The 25,978-nt window shown below is 44.1% G+C and overlaps 1 protein-coding gene across 5 annotated transcripts in view; it reads left to right on the top strand.

Moving 5' to 3' along the window:
* ky (kyphoscoliosis peptidase) overlaps nucleotides 1-25,978 on the top strand; it is a 152,228-nt gene that overhangs the window by 11,813 nt on the left and 114,437 nt on the right. For 4 of the 5 annotated variants that reach the window (XM_055645897.1, XM_055645900.1, XM_055645899.1 and 1 more), the window contains exons 2-6: nucleotides 13,792-13,872; nucleotides 15,621-15,911; nucleotides 18,592-18,702; nucleotides 23,013-23,045; nucleotides 24,090-24,131. In XM_055645897.1, coding sequence (XP_055501872.1) covers nucleotides 15,788-15,911; nucleotides 18,592-18,702; nucleotides 23,013-23,045; nucleotides 24,090-24,131 — 310 coding nt within the window. In that variant the 5' untranslated portion in view covers nucleotides 13,792-13,872; nucleotides 15,621-15,787. The remainder of the gene's footprint in view (nucleotides 1-13,791; nucleotides 13,873-15,620; nucleotides 15,912-18,591; nucleotides 18,703-23,012; nucleotides 23,046-24,089; nucleotides 24,132-25,978) is intronic. The other variant, XM_055645901.1, reaches the window with a different exon arrangement.

Below are 25,978 nucleotides of genomic sequence, written 5' to 3'. Positions count from 1 at the left end.
ACATTACCATATATTAATTTCAGAAACATAATTATCAGTGCTTTTTACCCAACCTTTTTCCCCATTAGAACCATCTATCATAGAACATAGAACCGTAGCAAAATACAGAGCAAGAATAGGCCCTTAGGCCTACAATGTCTGTGCTACATGATGCCTAGTCTGTGCTGCACATGATGCCTTTAGACTTTAAGATGGGTGATAGATTTAATCTGTTCCGGTAGGCGGCGCGCTCTGGCCAGCAGCGGCCTCTGCAGCCTGTCCCGTTTTTTGTTAGACTTTCTGTGTAGATTGGGGTGTGTGTGTGGGGGGGTGGGGGTGGGGTGGGAGGGGGGGGGAAACTTTTGAATCTCTCCCTGCACTGGAGACCCGACCTTTTCTCGTCGGGTCTCAGGTGTCGTTGAGGCCGCAACGAGGAGCGGCCTCCAACGGGAAGAAGCTGGGGACTCTGGTGCCGACTCACCGTTGCCGTCGCGGAGCTGGCCGAGACCGGAGCGGGTGGAGCGGTGGAGGAGCGCTGCTGCTGCTGCTGCCGCTGCTGCTGCTGAGTCGGAGGCTGCTACTGCGGGTCTGCGGACGGCTCGGACGACCCCGCGCGGCTCCCTGGAGGGAGACCGCTTTTCAGGCTGCTGCAACGGCGAATTCTCCCGCCCGTGTTGCGGGGTCGAAGAGCTCCTGGAGCGGGGCCTACACCATTGCCCCGCGCGGCTGGAACGGCCGCGGGACTTTGCGAGCACACACCGGGGGCTCCAACATCAAAACCCGGTGTGCGACCTCGCACCACCCGGCGTGGCTTCAATGGCCGCGGGACAATCGCCATCGCCAGCCGGGGGCTTTGACTTTGACTCTGACATCGGGGGGGGGAGAGTGCAGTGGAGAGATAAGTTTTTTTGGCCTTCCATCACAGTTATGTGATGGATGTTTATGTTAAAAGTAATTATGTTGTGTCTGGGGTCTATTTGTGTGTAATGTATGGCTGCAGAAACGGCATTTCGTTTGGACCCCCAGGGGTCCAAATGACAATTAAATTGACTCTTGACTCTTGACTCTCTTTAGAGATGCAGCCCGAAAACAAGGCCTTTCGGCCCACTGAGTCCGCGCCGGCCAGCGATCACCCCGTATACGAGCATTATCCCACACACACAAGGACCAATTTACAATTTTACAGAAGCCAATTAACCTACAAACCTGTACATCTTTGGAGGGTGGGTAGAAACGGGAGCATCCGGAAAAAACCCCACGTGAATGAGGCTGCAGAAAATTGAGATCCATCGCAGGTGTTGACCTCGCCACCATCGAAGCGATGTATAGAAGGCACTGCTACAAGAAGGTAGCTAATGTCATCAAAGACCCACACTGAGATGAGGAGAAATGTCTTAGCTATGCTCTCTTCTCACTGCTAACAACAGGAAGAAGGTACCTGAAGGCCGTTATCTCCAGGTTCAAGAACAGCCTCCTCCCATCAAATCATTAGGACCCTGAACCGCCCTGCACAGCCTTAACTGCAACCCTACCTCAGCACCAAACTACAACAGAATGCAGTGTAATGGTTGCTCAATTGTCAATTTGTTTTTGAAGTATCATAGTCTAGTTACTTTGAATAATTGACAATTTATTGTATATTTATTTATTTGTTGCTGTCATTGTTGTGAGTCCAATGTGCCTGTAAAGGTGCAGTCAATAAGAATCTCATCGTTCCCATTCATATGACAAATAAACACTCCTGACACTTGTCTCTCACCTTACCCAAAATGCGAAGCAATCCATGATCTAATATTTCCAGCACCTGCACCATTTGATTTTCATTTAAATGAGGCCCCTCCGTCTGAAGAACGGTCTCGACCCGAAACATCTCCCATTCCTTCTCTCCAGAGATGCTGCCTGTCCCCGCTGAGTTACACCAGCTGTTTGCGTCTATCTCCTCCTGTGACAGTCTGCTGTTCCCACACTGGGCTCATTGACCACCTCAGAATCGACTGAACCGAAGTGGAAGCAAGTCATCGTTGACCTTGAGGATTATTGAATAAGACACTTATGCGAGTGATGTGACTGTGACTGAATGTATCCGGCACTTTCATTGGCCCTACTCTGGTCTCCACTGACCTCCTGGCCACTATAAGGTCAGAGGCTAATACAATAATGAAACAGCGCACTCTCAGTGATACTGTGACACATCTGCTCTGTAATATGGGACACAATGTCACGGCAGTCACTCATTTTGTTGTTTTAATAGCATTGTTTCTCTCCCAAGCATGACTTTGAAGCTGCATGGAGGAACACCTTCATTTGAAAGGTTCATAGAGCAGCTCAATCAGGTTATCAGTTAGGTGGTTGTTCTGTGACAAGTACAAACTCTTTCTTCCAGCTATCTCCATTTGTTTTGACACACCTGACCATTTTGCCTTCATCATTTGACCCACCAAGTATCAAAATACAAAGTACTGGGGAGCGTGCTATTCTGCAGGTAGACACAAAGAGATTCTGCCATGCTACAAACTCTATCCACACTCGAAAGGTGAACAGGTTTGTAGGTTAATTGTCTTGATAAAACTGTAAATTGTCCCAAGTGTGTGTGGGACAGTATTAGTGTATGGGGATCGCTAGTCAGCGCAGACTCGGTCGGCCAAAGGGCCTGTTTCCACGCTATATCTCTAAACTAAACTAATCTACCTGCTCTTGTGGGATGAAGGAGTCATGGATGAGGTCTTCTCCCCATGTGAATGGAGGTTGGGTGAGGTTTAGCTCAGTTTAGTTTAATGTCACTTGTACCCGAGGTACGGTGAAAAGGTTTTGGTGCCTGCTTAACCAGTTATCGGAAAGACAATACATGATTTCAATCGAGCCATCCACAGTGTACAAATACATGATAAAGGGAATAACGGGAATAACGTCTAGTGCAAGATAAAGCAAGTAAAGTCCAATCATAGATAGTCCCAGGGTCTCCAATGAGGTAGATAGTCGTTCAGAACTGCTCTCTAGTTGTGGTAGGATGGTTCAGTTACCTAATAACAGCTGGGAAGAAACTGTCCCTGAATCTGGTGGTGTGTGTTTTCACACTTCTATACCTTTTGCCCAATGGGAGAGGGGAGAAGTGGGTGTGACCAGGGTGCAGACTTGTCCTTGAAACACTTCACACTCATCATAGAACAAAGAACACAGAACATAGACAGTACAGCACAGGAAGGACCCCTTCTGGGGTATAAATTGAGTCAATGGCAGGGAAGTTGCTTTGTGCGATGGTCTCCGTTACGTTCACAATTCTCTTCAAATTCTTGCGTGCTTGGTTAGAGGTGTTCCAACAACAATTTCATTGTCCTAAATAGAAGTGAACTTTGGAGGTGGTTTTCAATGCACTCGAATTTTTACACCATATGTTTGGCACTCTTTACGGTGATGAACTTTAAGGCATGTGTGTCCATTGTGAACGTGTGTTTCGTGTTACCATCAGAATCATTATTTAAGAATTATTTTATTAAGCATTAAGCTGGGTACTTAAAGAATGTAAATATTGAATGAGCTTCTAAAATGCAGTAAATTCTCATTTGTTTGCTGCGCTGCCAACTATTAAAGCACTTTGTTCAATTAATGCTGCATCCATGTATAATTAAACATAATTAAATCATAATAAATGGGATAACTGTTCTAAGATTGCAGCAGAGGCAAGGAACTGAAGCAACTTTAAAATTCTAACCATCCCTGTAAGTATTGTTTCACCTTCAAAAACTGCAACATCAAACAACCGCATCTGATCTGAGAAATATCTCATTAGGCAGGGAGAACCACACTGCACATGTAAAAGTGCTTTGTGAAAGCTGTCTTGAATAAGCTGAACTGTTCCACCTGCAGACATTGGCTGCAGCTAACAAGATTCCATAAATCCTCTGCAAAAACAAGGTGTCCTGCAGAATGCTGCATGCAGTTTCCATGGGGTAAAAGACGACACCCCCATCACAAAGGGCAGGAGATTGGTTGTTCCTGATGAGACGCTAGTGATCTTAGAACATAGAATAGTACAGCAGAAGAACAGGCACTACGGCCCACAGGCATGTGCTGAACATGTTACCATAGCAACACTTAAAAGGCAGACATAAAATGCTGGAGTAACTCAGGGGGACAGGCAGCATCTCTGGAGAGAATCAATGGGTGACGTTTCGGGTTGAGACTTCTTCAGACCCATTCCTTCTCTCCAGAGATGCTGCCTGTCCTGTTGAGTTACTCCAGCATTTTGTGTACCTCTTTGGTTTAAACCAGCATTTGCAGTTCATTCATAAACATTTAAAAGGCATTTGGACTGGTACATAGATTACAAAGGTTTAGAAGGATATGAGCCTACCGTGGGCTGGTGGGGATAGTGTTGATGGGCATTTAATGGCCTAGAAGGCCGCACTTAAATGGCCTAGAAGGCCGCATGCCTGTTCCAGAATAAACAATCCAAGTCTGTCCCACGTCTCCCTGTAGCTAATAACCACTAATCCAAGCATCATTCTGGTAAAGCTCCTCTATCTCCTTTCCAAAGCCTCCACATCCTTCCTGCAACAGGGCAAAAATAACTGAATGCAATGTAGAAATGCCACCCAAGCAAAGTTATATATAGCTGCATCATGACTTCCTGACTTATACTCAATGCCCCAACCTATGAAAACAAGCATACCATATGCCTTTGTTACCACTCTATCTATATGTGTTGTGAGAGTTGTTGACTTGGACCCCAAGAATCATCTGTACATCACTGCTGTTCAGGGTCTCGCCAATAATTGTATATTTTTCCCTTACATTTGACCTCCCATAAAACCTCACACTTGCTCGGATTAAATTATACCCCATTGTACACCTTGAGAACCTTGCATACATTCCACAACCCCAGCAATCCTGGTGTCACCTGCAAACTTACCGACAAACCCATCCATGTTTAAGTCTGATTAATTTATATATATCGCAAACAGAAAATGTCCCAGTACTGATCCCTGCAGAACTCCACTGGTCACAGACCACCAGCATGACTATTGTCCTTCCAAGTCAACCCTCGTTCTTCTATCAGTAAGCCAGTTTTGAATCTATATGGCATTCATTTACAAGGACCGGCACAGTGGCGCAGGGATAGAGTTGCTGCCTTACAGCACCAGAAACCCGGGTTCAATCCTCACTAAGAGTGTTGTTTGAATAGAGTTTGTACATTCTCCCTGTGACCCCGTCGGTTTTCTCTAGGTGCTCCGGATTCATCCCACATCCCAAAGACGAGCAGGTTTGTAGGTTAATTGGCTTCTGTAAATTGTCCCTAGTGTGCAGGATAGAACCGGTGTATGGATAAACATAGATCGGCGTGGACTCAATGGGCCGAAGGGCTTGTTTCCATGCAGTATCCTTGAAACTTAAATACGTCCACTATCTATTTTATCTGTGTGTTAATGAACAGTATGGAATGATCGATGCCCTGTTGAAAAATATCCGCATAGACTCTTTGGAATGATTAAGTCAGCCATTCCCATGACTGTGATTGTGTGGTAAGTGGTATATCTCTCTCTCTCTCTCTCTCTCTCTACATTGCTCGCTAACTGTTTACTTGGCACCACATTTCTGCAGCTCTTTATTAATGGTTGATCAATACACAGAACTCATGGCAATAGCCTCGATACTGGTGAGTTCAGCTTGTTCAGCATGATTTCTTCCATGGTATGGAGGTACATTCCCTTTCAGAAAATACCTCAACAGAACGCTCCATGTGCCATTTGAAACATCCTTAGCCAGTTATAACCTATGATTATAAAACAGCTGTAAGGCAACTTTTCTCTGGCTGATATTTCCTCTCATGCTGTGCATGTAGACCCATCTTGCTGAGTATATCTTGCCCAGTGGCCTAAACCACCTCAGTGCCTATTACTGGGAAATCCACAGTAACAGGTTACAGTGAAAATCATGGTTTTACCATGCAGCAAACGGTCTGAACGTTGATTATGTTTTGCGTTGATGCATGATGTTCAACCAAGAAGCCAAGCTGCTCGCTCCACGCACTGGAAGCTGATTTTATGAATTTAGGCATTGCTGCTGTAGTTTACAGAATCATCAAGAAGAGTTGCGATCTCTTAAACCCCCTTTTCACGGTGCGACTTGACGCAAGAGGTAACCAGAGTTTGACATCGTGGGAACCTCGTGCGGTAACAATACGGCATTCGTGGACCACCGTGGCGCTAACGGCAGTTAATCGTGTACCTTGGGTACTCGGGAGAAAATTCAAACATGTTTGAATTTGTCCAAGAGTGTCTTGTGCACTTGTGGTTGAGCATTGCAACATTTTATGAACGAAGTGTCCCGTGCGATATCCGTAGTAACTCTTGCGGTCACCGTGGGAACTCCTGCCAACGGTGAACCCGGAAGTTGGATAGAGTGAATCCAGCCAGTTTGCTATTTACATACAAATCTAATAAAACTAGCTAAGCATTTCATTAATGTCAGTGTGTCTCTTTTTGTCTGAAAGATGGGGGTGTCTTCATTTACTGGCGGTGGGTGTCTGTCACTGAAACAGGCAGGTAAGATTTCGCATCCACCTTCTTCACACTCTCCCTCCCTCACTCTCACACAGGCGTGAATGGATGAACTCCGCGGGCCAGGCAGCATCTACAGAGAGAAATGGACAGACGAGAGAGAGAGAGAGAGAGCGAGGCAGTCCTGGTCAGTCCTTTGAAGATAGACACCAGTTGCTTGGAGCAACTCAGCGGGACGGGCCGCATCTCTGGAGAGAAGGAACGTAAATGCTGCCTGGCCCGCGGAGTTCCTCCATTCATGCCTGTGTGAGAGTGAGGGAGGGAGAGTGTGAAGAAGGCTCTCGACCCGAAACGCCACCCGTTCCTTCTCTCCAGAGATGCTGCCTGTCCCGCTGAGTTGCTCCAAGCAACTGGTGTCTATCTTCCAAGGCCTGACCAGGACTGTCTCTCTCTCTCTCTCTCTCTCTCTCTCTCTCTCTCTCCCTCCCTCCCTCTCACACAGGCGTGAATGGATGAACTCCGCGGGCCAGGCAGCATCTACAGAGAGAAATGCTGGAGAAACTCAGCGGGTGCAGCAACATCTATGGAACGAAGGAAATAGACAACGTTTCGGCACCGAGAGGGGAGAGAGAGAGAGAGAGAGAGAGAGGGTGGGGTGGGGGGGGGGGGGGGAGAGAGAGACATAAGGCAGCCTGAAGAATGGGTCGTCTGTCCATTTCTCTCTGTAGATGCTGCCTGGCCCGCGGAGTTCATCCATTCATGCCTGTGTGAGAGAGAGAGAGAGAGGGGGAGGGGGAGAGAGAGAGAGAGAGAGAGAGAGAGGCAGTCCTGGTCAGTCCTTTGAAGATAGACACCAGTTGCTTGGAGCAACTCAGCGGGACAGGCAGCATCTCTGGAGAGAAGGAACGGGTGGCGTTTCGGGCTGAAAGTTTCTTCAGACTGAAAGTTTCTTCAGACTGAAAGTTTCACCTCTCAGTAGATCATAAAATAACACAATAATCACGGTCAATGTGAGATACAGTCTTTATTCATATTTGACAAAATAAAAAGACGACCTTGCACATATTGAGAGAAGGTGCATCACACCAAACAACATTTGTCTAAAAAAACAGATTATTCTTCAGCTCATTAAAGAGCTCGGGTGAAAAAAACGAATAGAGTGTGTGACAACAAAGTAACATCATTTGTGCCACGTGATTAACTACACTACAGTCCACGATGTTCATTCGGGAAAGATCGGGAGACGGACAAGTCACTCGCACAAATGACAGAATTGCCGAGTACCGTGGGAACTCTTGGTCTACCCCCCCGTTATATCGTGTGATATCGTGCTAGACCACGACCACTCCACTCTGGCTACATCTTGCGTCAAGTCGCCCCGTGTAAACTACCCATCAAGGGGTGAGGAATTGAGGGGGGGGGGGGGGGGGGGCACAGTGGCACAGCCGTACAGTTGCTGCCTTACAGCACCAGAGATCCAGGTTCGATCTTGACTGCGAGTGCAGTTCCTCTCACACTCCCATGAAGTACAGATTTGTAGGTTAATTGACTTTGGTAAATTTATAAACTGTCCCTAGTGTGTAGGATAGTGCTTGTGGATGCGTCGATCGCTGGTATCCGTGGACTCGGTAGGCTGAAGGGCATGTTTCCGCGCTGTATCTCTGAAGTCTAAAGTAAAGTCTAAATCTGTAACAAGAATAAAGTCTTCACAAAGTCCCACACCTTGCACCTTGCAACATTTTGACCTGGACGTCTTCACTTACAGTATGAGGTGGGATACAGTCAGAGGCAGAATGAACTAATTGAACTCACAAGTAGTGCAAAAAGAGAAATAGAGTGCTGAATTTAGTTTTGCAGATCCAGAGAAGTGCAAGTTAGAAAAGTGCGAGGATCACACATCGGGATAGATTGGGAGATCTGGGAAACATCCTTGGTATATGAGAGGTTCGTCCAAGTGTCTGATAACAACAGGGAAGAAGTATTTCTTTAATCTGGTGGCACGGCTTTCGTTTTTGTATCTTCAACCCGACAGGAGAGAGAATGACCTGAGTATGAAGGTCTTTCATATGCTGCTTTCCTGAGCTAGTGTCGTTCAGATGGAGTTGATGGTGGGGAGGCTGGTTTTCATGGTGTACTGAAGTGGGTCCACAACTCTCTGCAATTTCTTGCAGTCTTTGGCAAAGCTGTTGCCATGCCAAACTGAAATGCATCCTGATAGGATGTTTCTATAGATTTCTTCTATGGTATGGAGGTCAGTACCCATGATGGTTCCTGTGCTGTCCACCATTTTAGTAATCTTCGTTCCTGGGCGTTCCCATTGATAAACCAGGCCACATCGCAATTAGTAAACGTGTTCAATCAACCACCTAAGAACCAATGGAATTGGAGTGAAAGCGAGTCATCCAGGATTCCAAGGGATTGTCTAAGAAGGGAGTGAGAAAATATCAACAGCCCACGAACTATACTGTATGTGCATCAGATGCTGTGGAGATTTTCAGCACAATAAAATATAGTTGTCAAGATAATAAATCAGCACTATTGAGAAATGTCAGAAGTGTGTGAAAAGCTCTGAGAGATGTAACAGTCTCGAAAGAGCTAAAGTGGAATTTCTTAACATTCTCACAGATGTAGAAAATCCTGTTTGTTTAAAAAAATTCAATTTGCCAATCATAAAATATTTGCAGCAATCATTCCCCTTCCATCTTGCAGTTTGTGATTCAAAGGCCTCTTCTCCACAGTATTCACACTGGACTCAAAGTACAAATGCCACTTAACCTCCCCAGGAATTGATTGGACTGGGTGAGCTCAGAGTGAGAGGGTGTGATGGCATCTCAGTGGGAAGCTGAGCAGATGAGCAATCAGCTGGTCACTTGGTTGGCTCAGACACTTCCGATTCCTTTGTAAAGCAAATAAACCCCTGAAGAGTTAGATAAAAACAAATCCTGTTTACGAATGAAGAAGACTTGCAATTTTATTGTGTTTTTTACGTGCTTAACTCTTTAACTTCAATGAAAAGTATTTGCAGGAATACTTGCAAACCAGAAAAATCTCATAGAGTAAAATAGCAATGATCCGGCAATGTGCTGAGAGAATTAACTGCATTGAAAGTTATCCAAAATAAAGCTCTCTATAAAGTGTGCCGGTTATAATAATGGCTTTAAAATTTAGCACTGAAGTGGAAACGGTCAAAGCTGTATTGCATCAGAACAATCTAGTGTGACAAATAAGGTCTCATATCATCAGGGCATAGAAGATAATAAGTGTCTGGGAGCTGCTGATTGTTCGGTTTTCTGCTGCCCAATTCCTCAACATTTGATCCTTGCAATCCCACTCCCCATTAACTTCCCACCGCCCGTGTGTTGTTTGCCAGATTACAACACACTCATACGTCTGCATGAGACGGGGACTTGGGCTGGTCCACTGATAGACCTGAATCGATAGACTTGAAGGTTGAGGTGAAATCCACTCACACATCTAATAATCTTTTGTTAAATCATTGCCAGATATAGTGAAACTGTCACCAACCTATCAATTCAGTAAATTTGTTCCTGTATGGCACAGATTGCATCTAAAGTGAATTTCAGCAACTCCATGCTCAGTTTTCCTCAAGTTTTCCAGTTAGCCTTCACTTCCACATCCCACGCACCCATTCCCTCTGTCCTCATGGACACTGACTTCCAGTGACTACCTTTGTCACAAATGTCGATCTTAAATGTCTCCACTTTATTCAAACGCTTGCCCAATCTCGCTCATCCAGCCTCAGGATCCCTCTTCCACACTGCTGAATTCCCCTGGACCTTCTCCCACTACAGGCTGTGCTTTCAACTTTACCCTTCCCTCACTGAACCTTTCTGTCCCGTCTCATTTTTGTTCTGCAATCAAAAGATCTTTATAATCTCTTTGGCCAGAAATTATCATAAAGTTGTAGAAGGTAGACAAAAATGCTGGAGAAACTCAGCGGGCGAGGCAGCATCTATGGAGCGAAGGAATAGGTGACGTTTTAGGTGGAGACCCTTCTTCAGACGATGGGTCTTCCTCTGAAGAAGGGTCTCGACCCGAAACGTTACGTATTCCTTCGCTCCATAGATGCTGCCTCACCCACTGAGTTTCTCCAGCATTTTTGTCTACCTTCTACAACTTTATGATAATTTCTGGCCAAAGAGATTTCAATTTTTCCAGCATCTTAAACATAAAATTGTAGAAGCTCTGTGGCAAAAGTGGTAATTTGCGCCTGTCAGAATAAACCCATCTACTGATCCCTGCTAATAGTCCTGCAAATGCTCTGTCTGCTCCCCCTTTCCTTTCTGAAAGCTCTGATTCCACTCTGCATCCAGACAGTAACCTCCAGGTCACACCTGCTCTGTCTAGTATCGTTAACTCCCCGCTTCCCAAATCTTTGCCCGCAGGTTCATGTGTGCTCTCTGGGACTTGCACCAGACTTTCGCATTATTATCATACCAATCAATTCTCACAAACTTATTTGTATCAAGAACAACCCCAACCTTGTCAGTCTGTCCTAAAAGTTGAAGTGCTTCATGACTGAAAGCAATTTTTTTTCCTGCCCCCTCTCAAGGACACCACCTGAAGAGTGTTGACCAGAATTGGACTCGGTAACAATGCTACAGCCTTACCAGTATTCTCGGCAGATCACCATGACCTAGAACATACAACATAGAATACTCTCATAAAACATACAACATAGAGCAGTACAGCATAGGAAAAGACCCTTTCAACACAATGTCTTTGCTAAACATGATGCCAAGACCAACATGCGCCTGCACACAATCCATATCCTTCCATTCTCTGCATATCCATATGTCTATCGCATCACCTCCTACTGCCATAATGCATGACTACACACTTTGCTACACTGTATTCCATCAGCCATTTCTCTGCCCACTCTCCCAACCTGTCCAAGTCCTTCTGTAGAGTCCCTGCTTTCTCTGCACTACCTGCCCCGCCACCTATCTTCGTATCATCTGTAAACAGCCTCAAAGCTTTCAATCCCCTTATCCAAATCATTGATATATATCATGAAGAACGGCTTCCCCAAAACTGGCCCCTGTGGAACACCGTTAGTTACTGGCAGCCAACCATTCAAGGTTCCTTTACTTTGTCTAGTTATCTCTCCTACTTACTGGAACATTCTGGGCCTGAACCTTAATCAACTGGCCTTTAAAAAAGTCCTACATGTCAGATGTGGACTTCACCAAAACAACTGATCCCAATGTACCCTCCTGAGCTCCTGCCTAATACACTCATAGTTTGCCTTACTCTAATTTAGTAGGTCCAAACTTATCCTTGTTCAAAACAATCTTTAAACTTATGGAGTTGTGATCATTATCCCCAAAATGCTCCAGTCACCTGCGAGACTTGTCTCCCAACATAAGGTCTATTATATTCCCTTCTCGGGTTGGACTATCCTCATACTTTCAGGAAACCCTCTTGAATACGCTTAACACATTCTGCCTCGTGCTAAGCCTTTGGCAGTGAGGAGTTCAGTCAATATTGGGCAAGTTAACGTCACCGACGAAAACAATCGCCTTGCTTTCCAGCTTTTGTGACTTCTCTGCTATTGTTTTCTGTCCCTAAGTATATGAATCCCAGCATCTCCTGCAATTTACCAACCACTCCATCAATACGCTCCATCACTTTAAAAAGATTAACAAATAGTGCACCCAGCTCCCAATGTCTGCACAATCTCCACAATCATGTGATTTGTCTCACCTCATTCTTAATTCACATTACATTGCATTAAGTCCAATTTGCCACTTGCTTGCCCACACAGCCACTCTATCCCTGCCTTTCAACACTCGAGTACCATTCTCCCAGCTATTTGCCACACCTCCAGGTTTGATGTTATCCATTTTAATGTCACCATAAACACTTGGCATTAGTGTTTTCTGCCTTATTATGCTCTTCAGAAGCTTCTCACGAAATGTTAGCATCTAAAACAACAAAATATGTAATTGGACTTGACAGCTGTTTGGCTCTCATGGGGAAATATGTTTTGTGCCTTATTTTTCAAATAGACATATAGGCGGAAGCTGAAGCCAAGTAGATCAACAGCAAAGTAATGAATTACAGCATCAGCTTGTTCACAGCATTGTGGCATCCAGTTAATTACAGTTCTATGTTTTGCCCCTTTCACCTCAGTTATGTCCTCTCATATTTAATATTTCCATCCTAACAAAAACATTTGACTATCCACCCTATAAATGCCTTGCATTTACTTTATAAAGTACTCTAAAGCCACATCATAACTTCCTGACTCTTATACTCAAAGTCCTGGCCTATGAAAGCAAGCATACTCAATGCCTTCTTCACCTCTTGTCTTGACACTTCTTCACTATTTGTGTTGACACTTTCAGGGAGTTATGGACTTTGATCCCCCTGTACATCAACGTTGTTAAGGTTAATCCTGGCAAGCCACATGGCAGGAGTATCCCAACAAGCCATGGCCAAGCCCACCAGCAGGCTCGGCTCGCCCGCCGCAAACCGAGGACCCGCGGCGCAGACTGGGAATCCACCCTGAGGGCCCGGGGCCCCATGGTCTGAAAACCATGACCTCCAGGTTTAGGAGCAGCTTTTTCCCCACAGCCATTGGGCTATTCAACACCACTCAAACCAATGAATCCAAATTACGAAATGTCTTATTTTCGCCAGGGACTTGTGTTTTGTTTTGCATTATATTGGGGTTTTAACATTTTTTGAACTTTTTTTTTGTTTGTTTCTTATCTTATCTCTTGAGTACTATGTTTACTTGAGTACTTGCTCGGATAAAATTCCTTCTGCCATTTCTCCGCCCATTATATTTAGATGATCTATATGACGCTGTATAATTTGACTGCGTTCCTCACAGTCTGCGACCCCAGCAATCCTGCTGTCATATCATACCAACCCGTCTACATTTACATCCAATTCTCATCACATTCAGTGGAGGCCCTGCTACAGATTCCTGCTGAACTCCACGGATCATAGCCTTCCAGCCTGATTATTGTCCTTCCACCACAACCCTCTCTTCTATCAGCAAACTGGGTCTGAATCCATATAACCAAGTCACTATTAATCATATGCACCTTAATCTTCCGTATCAGCCTACCATGGAGGACCTTATCAACTACCTTACTGAAATCCATGTAGTCAGCATCCTCCATCCTACCCTCATCTATCATAGTTGCTATCTCCTCACAAGACTTGGTTAAATTAGTTCGACATGACCTGAATTATACAGCAGAAAAGGAAACCGCTGTGTCATTGCACCTGTGTTGACTCTGGAGCAGCCTCCAATTAATTTTCCATTTTCTTCCATTAGAGACAATTAAAACTCTCACTTTCAAGTGTGCTGGATGCCAGGATGGATCTGATGGATGAAATGGTCTCCTTCTGTTTTTAAGTAAGTATACACCAAAATGATTTACAGTGTCTAATATACTTTTTAGAGTGTTGGTGGTTGCAATGCATGATGCATGATGTTGGGCTGGTTCAGTTCAGTTTAGTTTATTGTCACATATACCAAGGTACTTTGAAAAGCTTTTGTTGCGTGAAAATCTTGCACTATGGAAACTGCAATTTGAAAAAGACCAGACAATTTGTAATGTTATTAATACCATAAACATATTACGCTTCCTCGCAGAACCAGGTCTCTTAGGCCCCTCGGCAACCCAAACACCTCACACCACATCCCCTTCATTCTGATCCTTTACCTCTGTTTTCTGTGGGCCTGAATTTCCACCTCCTCCTTCCAGGCTTTTACCCTCATCTTCCATGAACTCGGATAAGCTCTCACCAGCTATTCCATTATCACTGAGATACGGTGTGTGTTTTCCATTACTTTGATGAATTTAAAGGAAAAGGACATTAAAAGTGAGGGAATTATTCCAACATCATGGGGTGTTTCTGCTTCTGTTTCTTGGTGACACGCTGCAATTTGTTCTCATAGAAATGGGGACAGTGCAAGATCTCTGTGGATCATGATTGGATGGATAATATTTCCATGAATTCTGATGGGATTAAGAAAATATATAAACTAGTCCCAAAGATGTGCAGATTGGTAGGATAATTGGCCACTCTGCAGTATATTGCCGCGGGGGTGGAGGTAAGTGATAGAATCTGGAGAAATACTTGAAGGGCTGAAAGGCCTCTCCCATGTTTGTGGCATCATGATTGCAATGTGTGGCAGAAGTGCCATAATGTTTGGGGGAAATTCTGAAGGTTCAGTGATGTTGCTATTAACTTTGGATAATAATTAGAATTACAATATTTACAAAAAGTAATATGATTACTTTTCAGTATAATTTTTTTCAAATGTTGTAACATTCAGTGAGAATTACAGTAAATATTCAGTTTTTGGAAATATTGCTGTTAACTTTGCAGATTGCTTCATTTTTAACTGTACTTGCAATGTGTGTTAAATGTAGCACTGTGGTTCGAAAATTTATCAGACAATTTAGATCTAACATAAACTTTGGAAAATATTACATTTGAATTGACATTGTATTGTCTATTATAAATGTGGCCAAATATGTGTAGTTTCAGTTTTATTTGAGGAAGGTGCATTTGTACAGGCAGAAAGGATTAGTTTAACTTGGCTTCATATTCGGACAGACATTGTGGGCCAAACGACCTGTCCTGTGCTGTACTGTTCTCTGTTTTATGTTCTTACTGTGGAGGTTATACATACAGCTAGAGTCATAGAGCTGTACAACATGGAAACATGCCCTTTGGCCCACCTTGCCAATGATGATCGTGGCATTCTGGGCTAGTCACATTTGCCCCTGCATTTGCCCATATCCCTCAAAACCATTCCTTTCCATATATCTACACAAATGTCTTTTGAAAGTCATAATTGGTAGTTTTTGTTTAGTTTAGTTTAGTTTATTGTCTATCTGCTTCAATAGCTTCCTCTGGCAGCTTATTCCAGTTGATTTAATTTGATTTGATTCAACTTTATTGTCATTGTCTTCAAGTAAGAGACAACAAAATGCTATTTCCCATACAGTCATACGAATAAAAACAAAAACACAGAACACGATAGTTCACAATACAAACATCCCCACAGCGGCACCAAAGTTCCCCACTGTTAGGGAAGGCACCAAAGTCCAGTTAACCACCTCGCTGATGTTCCCCGATGTTCACCCGCAGTCGCCGCTACGGGCAGCCCGATGTTCAGGCCCTCTCGCCCGGGAACGATGGAACCCCGACGTTGAACGGAAGAACATCCTCAGCGGCCTGGACCTCTGAATCGGCCACCTCCCACCGGAGTCCGCGGCTCCTGAAGTCCACGGGCAGAGCTAGGAGGAGGAGATTCAATGCTGGAGGTCCCCGGCAATGGGTCCCAGGACCCTGCGATGTTGCTCAGCGTCGTAACCACATCTCCGCGATGTCGATGCAGCAGCAGGTCCAACACTCCGGAGCACCAAACGGCGATCCCAGGTGAGGCATCGCCCACTCCGCTCCGCGATGTATCCAGCGCTGCGCCGCCGCTGCTGAAGCTCTGGTCCAGTCCCCAGCAGGAAAGGCCGTGCCAATCCAGTTGGTAGGCCACGAGGAGGGGGGCTAGGGCGCGACTCGGATAATATTCGCATCCTCACCAGGAAGTGACTGAAAGACAGTTTCCCCATTACCCTACCCGCCTCCCCCACATAAAATACTCAAACCCCCCCCCCCAAAAAACATACTTTAAACAACTAAAAATAAAAAAGACAAACAGACTGTAAACGGAGGCAGCCATCAACAGCACCACCGGATGTCCCAGTTACGGATTACCCTCCGAGTCAAAGTTGCCAAACCAAAATTTTCCAAATTTACCAAACTTCAAAGTTTTCGGTCATGTATTGGCCAAGATTGACTGGCAATTAATTCTAAAAGGGTTGACGGCGGATATGCAATGGAAGACATTTAAAGACTGCATGGATGAACTACAAAAATTGTTCATCCCAGTTTGGCAAAAGAATAAATCAGGGAAGGTAGTACATCCGTGGATAACAAGGGAAATCAGGGATAGTATCAAAGCGAAGGATGATGCGTACAAATTAGCCAGAAAAAGCAGCATACCGGAGGACTGGGAGAAATTCAAAGACCAGCAGAGGAGGACAAAGGGCTTAATTAGGAAAGGGAAAATAGATTATGAAAGAAAACTGGCAGGGAACATAAAAACTGACTGCAAAAGTTTTTATAGATATGTGAAAAGAAAGAGATTAGTTAAAACAAATGTAGGTCCCTTGCAGTCAGAAACAGGTGAGTTGATCATGGGGAACAAGGATATGGCGGACCAATTGAATAACTACTTTGGTTCCGTCTTCACTAAGGAAGACATAAATAATTTTCCGGAAATAGCAGGGGACCGCGGGTCAAAGGAGTTGGAGGAATTAAGTGAAATCCAGGTTAGCCGGGAAGTGGTGTTGGGTAAATTGAATGGATTAAAGGCCGATAAATCCCCAGGGCCAGATAGGCTGCATCCCAGAGTACTTAAGGAAGTAGCTCCAGAAATAGTGGATGCATTAGTAATAATCTTTCAAAACTCTTTAGATTCTGGAGTAGTTCCTGAAGATTGGCGGGTAGGAAACGTAACCCCACTTTTTAAGAAGGGAGGGAGAGAGAAAATGGGGAATTACAGACCAGTTAGTCTAACATCGGTAGTGGGGAAACTGCTAGAGTCAGTTATTAAAGATGGGATAGCAGCACATTTGGAAAGTGGTGAAATCATTGGACAAAGTCAGCATGGATTTACGAAAGGTAAATCATGTCTGACGAATCTTATAGAATTTTTCGAGGATGTAACTAGTAGCGTGGATAGGGGAGAACCAGTGGATGTGGTGTATCTGGACTTCCAGAAGGCTTTCGACAAGGTCCCACATAAGAGATTAGTATACAAACTTAAAGCACACGGCATTGGGGGTTCAGTATTGATGTGGATAGAGAACTGGCTGGCAAACAGGAAGCAAAGAGTAGGAGTAAACGGGTCCTTTTCACAATGGCAGGCAGTGACTAGTGGGGTACCGCAAGGCTCAGTGCTGGGACCCCAGCTATTTACAATATATATTAATGATCTGGATGAGGGAATTGAAGGCAATATCTCCAAGTTTGCGGATGACACTAAGCTGGGGGGCAGTGTTAGCTGTGAGGAGGATGCTAGGAGACTGCAAGGTGACTTGGATAGGCTGGGTGAATGGGCAAATGTTTGGCAGATGCAGTATAATGTGGATAAATGTGAGGTTATCCATTTTGGTGGCAAAAACGGGAAAGCAGACTATTATCTAAATGGTGGCCGATTGGGAAAAGGGGAGATGCAGCGAGACCTGGGTGTCATGGTACACCAGTCATTGAAGGTAGGCATGCAGGTGCAGCAGGCAGTAAAGAAAGTGAATGGTATGTTAGCTTTCATTGCAAAAGGATTTGAGTATTGGAGCAGGGAGGTTCTACAGCAGTTGTACAGGGTCTTGGTGAGACCACACCTGGAGTATTGCGTACAGTTTTGGTCTCCAAATCTGAGGAAGGACATTATTGCCATAGAAGGAGTGCAGAGACGGTTCACCAGACTGATTCCTGGAGGACTGTCTTATGAAGAAAGACTGGATACACTTGGTTTGTACTCTCTAGAATTTAGGAGATTGAGAGGGGATCTTATAGAAACTTACAAAATTCTTAAGGGGTTGGACAGGCTAGATGCAGGAAGATTGTTCCCGATGTTAGGGAAGTCCAGGACAAGGGGTCACAGCTTAAGGATAAGGGGGAAATCCTTTAAAACCGACATGAGAAGAACTTTTTTCACACAGAGTGGTGAATCTCTGGAACTCTCTGCCACAGAGGGTGGTTGAGGCCAGTTCATTGGCTATGTTTAAGAGGGAGTTGGATGTGGCCCTTGTGGCTAAGGGGATCAGGGGGTATGGAGAGAAGGCAGGTACGGGATACTGAGTTGGATGATCAGCCATGATCATATTGAATGGCGGTGCAGGCTCGAAGGGCCGAATGGCTTACTCCTGCACCTAATTTCTATGTTTCTATGTGTCTATGTATCTGATTCTATGTTTTGCCATCCAACCAAAATGAGTGAAATGCAAGAAATAGTTGAATGATTCCAAAAATTATGCATGTGTCTTAATTTGAATTCTAGAACAAACCGCAAAGGAGAAAATGGCAGAAAGCAGCGGCTTTGATCGCTTCGTAAAACTAATTGCGGCAATTATCTGTTTGCCATTCCTTCCACTCTGGTTTTGTTTTGTGTGTAAGTATTGCTTTCATTAAACCCACTACAGAAGGACATGGTATAAAAATGTGAGATACTATTTTTTTGTTTGTTTTGCAATTGGAAATTAATTTTTCAGAAGGTGGGACACGGTAATAACCATTTCTAGCCTGTTGTTCACCACACTGGTAATTCACAAGGCACATATCTACAAATCAAATCTACAGCCCAGAAGTAACCCCTTTTGGTCACCTTGCCCATGCTGACCAAGATGCTTAGAAAGACTAATCCTATTTGTCCACTTGCATCCCTCCACTCCATTCCACTCCAAGAACCTGTCCAAATTCATTTTAAACATTGTAATTACATCAACCTCCACTACCTCAATACATATCTCGTTCCAGACCACTCTGTGTGAAAAATGCACCCGTTCGATTTTCTTTAATTTTTCCCCTCTCACCTTAAACCTCTGCTTTCTTTAATTTCTCTCATTTCAAGCGACCCTTGCATTCCCTCCCTTCTCCCTTCCCCCACCCTATTCGTCCTACTAACTTCAATTCCCATCCTTGTATTCCTTCATAATCACCTCTTCCCCAGCCAACAATGGATCATTATGGGCTCCACCCTTCCTTGGTCAACTGTTGCCTGTCCTGCTTTGTTCTGGCCTTTTCTAACCTCCAGTTCCCTCTCCTCTACTTTCAGTCTAAAGAAAAGTCTCAACCCGAAATGTCACCCATCCTTTTTCTCTAGAGATAGTGTCTGATCCATTGTTACTCCAGCACTTTGTGTCTATCTTCTCTCTAGTTCTAGATTCCTTTGCCATTGAAAAGATGATCCTATCTATGCCCCTTATAATTTTAGAATCTTTATAAAGTCACTTCTCAGTCTCCTGCATTTCAGTGAGAATTATCTCAGCCAATGCAATCCAGTCATTTTGGAATAATTCATCCAGAGAGGCTTGAAAACAGTGCCGAAGAACTGACATAACAATTCACATTCTCCTTATAACTGCAGCCCTCTATTACAGGCAACGTCCTGGTGAATGTCTTCTACTCTTTGTTTATTGTTACTCCACAAGTTGAATCAGTAGTAAGGAAGGCAAATGCAATGTTAGCATTAAATTCGGGGACAGTCATAGTGCCAAGGCTTTGGACGGGGTGGAAAGGGGGTGAAGAACAATGGAGGTCCCAGGGTGGAGGGGAAGAACAATGGACAATGGGAGCGGCACAAAGGACAATGGGGACCCGGCGTGGGGGATCTGTTGGGGTGGGAGGGGGAGGGGTGGTGCTTTGTAACTTTGTGAGCGCCGTAGGTGGCTGCTATTTGTATACATTGGGTATGCAAACAAATAACGTTTTCCTATTTGCATTCCTCCTGTAGTGTGGCCACTAGAACTGTACACAGTACTCCAATTGTAGTCTAACCAATGCTTTGTAGAACTGCAGCATGATGTCCCGGCACTTATATTCAACGCCTCGGTCAATGAAATGCATTACCTCACACTTGCCTGGGTTACATTCCATCTGCTATCACTCTGCTCAACTTTCCAGCTGATTTATGTCCTACAGGTCCCTTACACAACCTTCTTCGCTATTTACAACTTCACCACTACCCTCTGCCTTCTATCACCATGACAATTTTGAATCCAGTTTGCCAACACACCTCGGATACCTTATGCCATAATCTTTGGACCCAGCCTACGATATAGGACCTTGTCAAAACCGTTACTGAAACCCATGAACCCATGTCTACCATGTTGCCTTCATCAAGTTATCTCCTCAAACAACTCAAGTGCATCATGATTACCCCTGCACAAAACCACACTGACTCCTCCTAATCAGTTCCTGCCCTTCCAATGGACCATAAATCCTGAGCCCCAAGCTACCTCGCCCTTTGTCTCTTCAATGACTTCAGTTTTTCCAAGCCCTCACTCCCTCATCTTTACTATGGACGTTCAGTCACTCTCCATCTCCATCCCCCACCAGGAATGCCTTAAAGTCTTACATTTCTTCCTCGACCGCAGGACCATCCAATTTCCCTTTACTAACACATCTACTCCACCTAGCAGAGCTGGTCCACACCCTCAACCACTTCTCATTTGACTTCTGCCACTTCCTCCAATTCAAAGGCGTAGCTATGGGCACCCGCATGGGCCCTAGCTATGCCTGCCTCTTTGTAGGGTACGTTGAACAATCCCTGTTCCAGGCGCACACTGGCCCTATCCCCGAACTCTATCGCCGTTACATTGATGACTGCATCGGTGCTACCTCCTGCACCCATGCAGAATTCATGGACTTCATCAACTTCACCACATAATTTTCATCCTGCACTCAAATTTATTTGGACCATCTCTGACACCTCCCTCCCCTTTCTTGATCTCACAGTCTCCATCACAAGAAATATACTATTGACTGACGTCTATTACAAACCCACTGACTGCCACAACTATCTCAACTACTCTTCTTCGCACCCTGCTTCCTGCAAAGACTCTATCCCCTATTCCCAATTGCTCTGTCTGCGCCACATCTGCGCCTAGGATGACGTATTCCTTACTAGGACATCCGAGATGTCCTCATTCTTTAGGGAAGGGGAATTCCCCTCTCCTATCATAGATGAGGCCCTCACTTGTGTGCAACAGAGATAGAGTCCCCCTAGTCCTTACCTTCCATCCCATCAGCCATCGCATACAACACATAATCCCCTTAAATTTCCGCCAGCTCCAACGGGATCCCACCACCAGCCACATTTTCACATCTCCAACGAACAATGGCCTGTTTCCTTTATCATTATTACTTTTATGCATATCTTTCATTCATTGTTCTCTCTCCACATAACCGTCTACAGTATATCTCTCGTTTACCTTATCCCTAACCAGTCTGAAAAAAGGTCTCGATCCGAAAATTCACCCCCCCCCTTCACAGCATCCAGAGATGCTGCCTATCCCGCTGAGTTACTCCAGCATTTGTGTCTATCTCCTGAACCTCCACATTTTTTACAGCAAATTCCCTACCACAGATATACACCCTACTGATCAGTAGATTTCAAGTTTCAAGTTTGTTGCTCCTGCCATTTTTGAACAAGGGGACAATATTAGCTATCCTCCAGTCTGAACATCCTAGCTGATCCATGCTTTCACATCATTCCATTGTCAGATGGACACATCATGATGTCGTCCTCAGCACTATTTTTCAGTCTCCCAGGATGAATTATTCAAAATCCTGTTGTTTGTGATTCTCTAGCTCTGCAATTTAAACCCATGATGGTGGGGGGGAGGTGGACACAGTGACGCACAGTGGCACAGCAAAGCGACAAAGACCCGGGTTCAATCCTGACTACGGGGAGCTTGTCTGCACACTGTTTGTAAGTTCTCCGTGACCGTGTGGGTTTTCTCCTGGTGCTCCAGTTTCCTCCCACATTGCAAGATGTTTGTAGGTTAAATGGCTTCTGTAAATTGTCCCTCGACTGTGGGATAGAACCCGTGTACAGGGATTGCTGGTCTTTGCAGACGCAGTGGGCCAAAGGGCCTGATACCATGCTGTATCTCTATGCTAAACTAAACTAAAGGAACATGCACACTTTCACTTGAATTTACCTCCACAGCAATCTATATGCTGGCTGCTTATACTAAACCATGCTCTTCTCACTGTTCACTCTCCTGAAAGCTATTCTGCCCTTAGATACTGACATGGTAGATCCTTGTTTAGTGCTTTCACTGGCGAGGGTATCAGAATTGGAATTGGATCAAATGCTTCAGGTGGGAAAGTGGGAGGATCCTGTGGGACTAGGCCTGGAGGGCTTAGACACAACAATGACATTCTTACTTGCAGCAGCACAACAGAATATGTTAACATAAAACTCTGTAATAACAAAAAAAAAGTTCAGAGTGTGTGTGCACACACGTACACTTACACATGTACACACATGCCCACACAATTATAGTGCAAAGCTAGGGTTGAAATGAAGGAGGAGGTGGTGCTCAGGCTTGTGAAGAGCATTAAGTTGCACACATCCTCCAGGCCTGACCTGATCTATCCCAGGTTATTAGGAGAAGCAAGAGAGGAGTTTGCAAATGGAATTAAATAACTCCGAGCCAGCCCAGCTTCTCCCGATATATCACTCTCTCATCAGCAATTTAATGGCACCTTGACAGAAGGGCACCTGTTAATGCTCAGCTTCAACTAATCCCACAGTGGGTTGATCTATTCTCCAGGAACTTTCATGATAATGCGAATACACGCAAGAACTGAAACCCACATGACTAGTGAATATTAACAATGAAATAACAAATGCCATATAAATATGCAGATTAAAACAGCCAAGTATGAATATTTGTTTCTGCCTCTATCTAGATGTACAAAGACTGCTAGAAGCACCTGGAAATGGTATGATTCTCCAATATATTTATTATATGTCAAGGGTTATTAAAAATTAAATTAAAACAATTGATTTGCCTGCCCTATGGTATCAAGACTTGTTCTTAGCATATCCTGCCGGGAACACTAGAGCAACATGAATCTTGCCCATTGACAGCCTAGGCTGCTGACATTCTATTGCCCATTTGGTGTTTCAGTTCAAAATGAATGAACACCCATAAGTTTCTGCCCCCTGTCAATGATCTATATTGCTGCTGGCCTATTATTAATCTCAACGTCTGCTTCTAATTGCCTGCATAAAATCTTTCCTGTTTGTTTTATATTCTCATAGTCTGATTTCATCTTCTTAAATCTTATATAAGCTTCCTCTTTTTTTTAAAAACACAAATTTACAACCTCTCTGGTCATCCATAGATCGCCTTTCATTGAGATCCTTATCACTCTCCCTTACTGGAATATGCCAGCCCTGAAATCTGATCAGCTGGTTTTTAAATGACTTCCACATGTCTGATGTGGATTAACCTAATAATAGCTGTTTGTCCAATTTAATCTCCCCAACTGCTTCCCAATATTTTTGTAATCTGCTTTATCCCAATTTAGTACCTTCCCCAAAGGGCCAAACTTTCCTTTATTCATAAACATTTTAAAACCTATGGAGATGTGATCACTATTCACAGAATACTCTTCAGTGGAATATTAATTGTAATAGCCAGAATGTTGACCAAAGAGGTAAATTTCAAAGTAGGCTTTTAAACAATGAGCAGGAGGTAATAATACCTGAATTCCTGTATGAACATAAAATATTGGCATTAATAAACATATAATTCAATATGTCAGAATGAACTGCAGATTCTGGTTTAAAGCAAAGGAAGACACAAAATGCTGTAGTTACTCAGCGGGACAGTCTGAAGAAGGGTCTCGACCCGAAACGTCACCCATTCCTTCTCTCCAGAGATGCTGCCCGTCCCGCTGAGTTACTCCAGCATTTTGTGTCTACCATATAATTCAATGTTATATATTGTAATAATCCTAATCACCCTTTGCTTTTTACAGAAACCCCTGAAGCAGAGAATACAACAAGCGAAGAAGAAAGTGGTAAGATGCTTTAAAATGAAAAAAAAAGTAATGTTGAATTCCTTTGATGAAGAACCCCTGCCCCCAAATGCACCTGTGGGCAATTGGCTATTTCAGACAGATGGAAAATCACTTTGATCCCCCGTCTCTCAATTAGGATGTGATTGGCCTTGGTGAAAGAATTACAAAGGTTATCCTGCTTCTTCAACTTCACCTACTGTGGCATCAGGAGTGGCAGCAGATCAGCAATGACTACACTAGCACTTGGCATAAGGTGAACGCACATGATAGGCTTTATTTTCAACAACTAACGAAAGCATCTTGTAGGTCCAAGTCTGCACAAAGGCACAGTCCCTTGTCATCAGTGGTTTAATTCTGACTTCCAGTGCTGCCTGGGTGAAGTTCTCCTCTGATTGCATGGGTTTTCCTTACATGCTTCAGTATTCTCCCAAATCCCAAAGGCATGTTGGTTGTTATGTTAATTGGCCACTGCAAATTTTTCCTGGTGAGTGGACGAGTGGTAGAATCTGTGGGGAGAATCGATGAGAATATGTGGAGACCAAACTCGAAATATTGGTGGATTGATGCAAATGGGTGCCTGATGGCCAGTATGGGCGTGATATGCCTAAAACCCGTTTTCCATGCTGTATGACTCTAGTACTTCCTATCTTTTTTATCCCAACACTTCAAACACAACCCTCCACACCCCACATTTAACCACAACATCAATATCATTCCCCCTCACTCAGACTCTTGCAAGTACTCAGTAAGAACATTATCCAGATACATGCCTCTGCCTATGTTATCTATGTGGATCCTAATGGGGCCCCATTCTGCCCCAGTTATCCCGTTGCTCTTTATTTCAATTTTACATAGTCATAGTCATACAGCATGGAAATAGGCCCTTCAGCCCAAATTTTCACTTGACTGGAGTTCTCCCTCCCTTCCATCGGCTGATAATAAGTAAAGTTTCACTGGTCTACCAAACAGTTTGTGTGTTGTCTGTTTATTAAGAAGCGAACCTGTTTAGTTGTTATAATAAGTAACATTTTTCAGCCCCATATCCCTCTAAACCTATCTTATATGTGTACCTTATCCTATCCATGTACCTGTAATTTTACAGGCCAATTCTATTTTCCCTATTAGTGTTCCTAATATTCAATTTAACTTCACTCCTACAGTTCTGAGATTTTGTAAACTCTTCCAGCTATTGCTGTATCAAGGAATTAGTGCTTAACATGACCTTTATTTTTCTTACTCCTTCAACTTCTTGACATGAAGATGAGATGAGATTAATTTGGCAATCGTGCCTTTCTCTTTCTAGGGACATATTTACCTAAATCTCTTGAATCTCCTTCTAAGTGACTCCCAATGGCATAATTTTCCCTAACTGCGCTAAATCTAACTCTATTATGAGCATGAGCACAAAATTGCTCTCCCACTGATATTCATTCCCTGAAATCAAATCCAGAATTCCCAGTCCTCACAGTGAGGATGCTCCTTTGTCATTGTTTATTTCATCCCATACCATTTCATTCAATGATCCTTTTATCACCGCATCGCTTCACACAACTGAGATTGTTTCTAAGCAAACCCTTGCTTTACATCCAGCACCATCTTATCTGAACATACTGTAATCAGGAAATGTAAGCTGCCAGTGCAACCTCACCGAGATGTGTTGCATTTATAGCTGGAGGAGGAGCCATCTTGGGGAACGGCTGCAAACCAGCAGCCGTCCGTTTAATTTTTTTTTTTTTAAAGTTTTTAGTAAGTCTTGTGCTTCGTCTGTTGGAGAAATGGACTTTTTAATGTGGGGGGAAGGGGGTAATTATACTTCTAGGTCCCTACCTGGTCGGTGAGGCAGCTTT

The sequence above is a fragment of the Leucoraja erinacea genome, chromosome 14 (genome assembly GCF_028641065.1).
Source record: "Leucoraja erinacea ecotype New England chromosome 14, Leri_hhj_1, whole genome shotgun sequence".
NCBI classification, from domain to species: domain Eukaryota; kingdom Metazoa; phylum Chordata; class Chondrichthyes; order Rajiformes; family Rajidae; genus Leucoraja; species Leucoraja erinaceus.
Note: the sequence above shows the minus strand (reverse complement) of the source record. Positions and strands in the feature narration are given on the sequence as shown.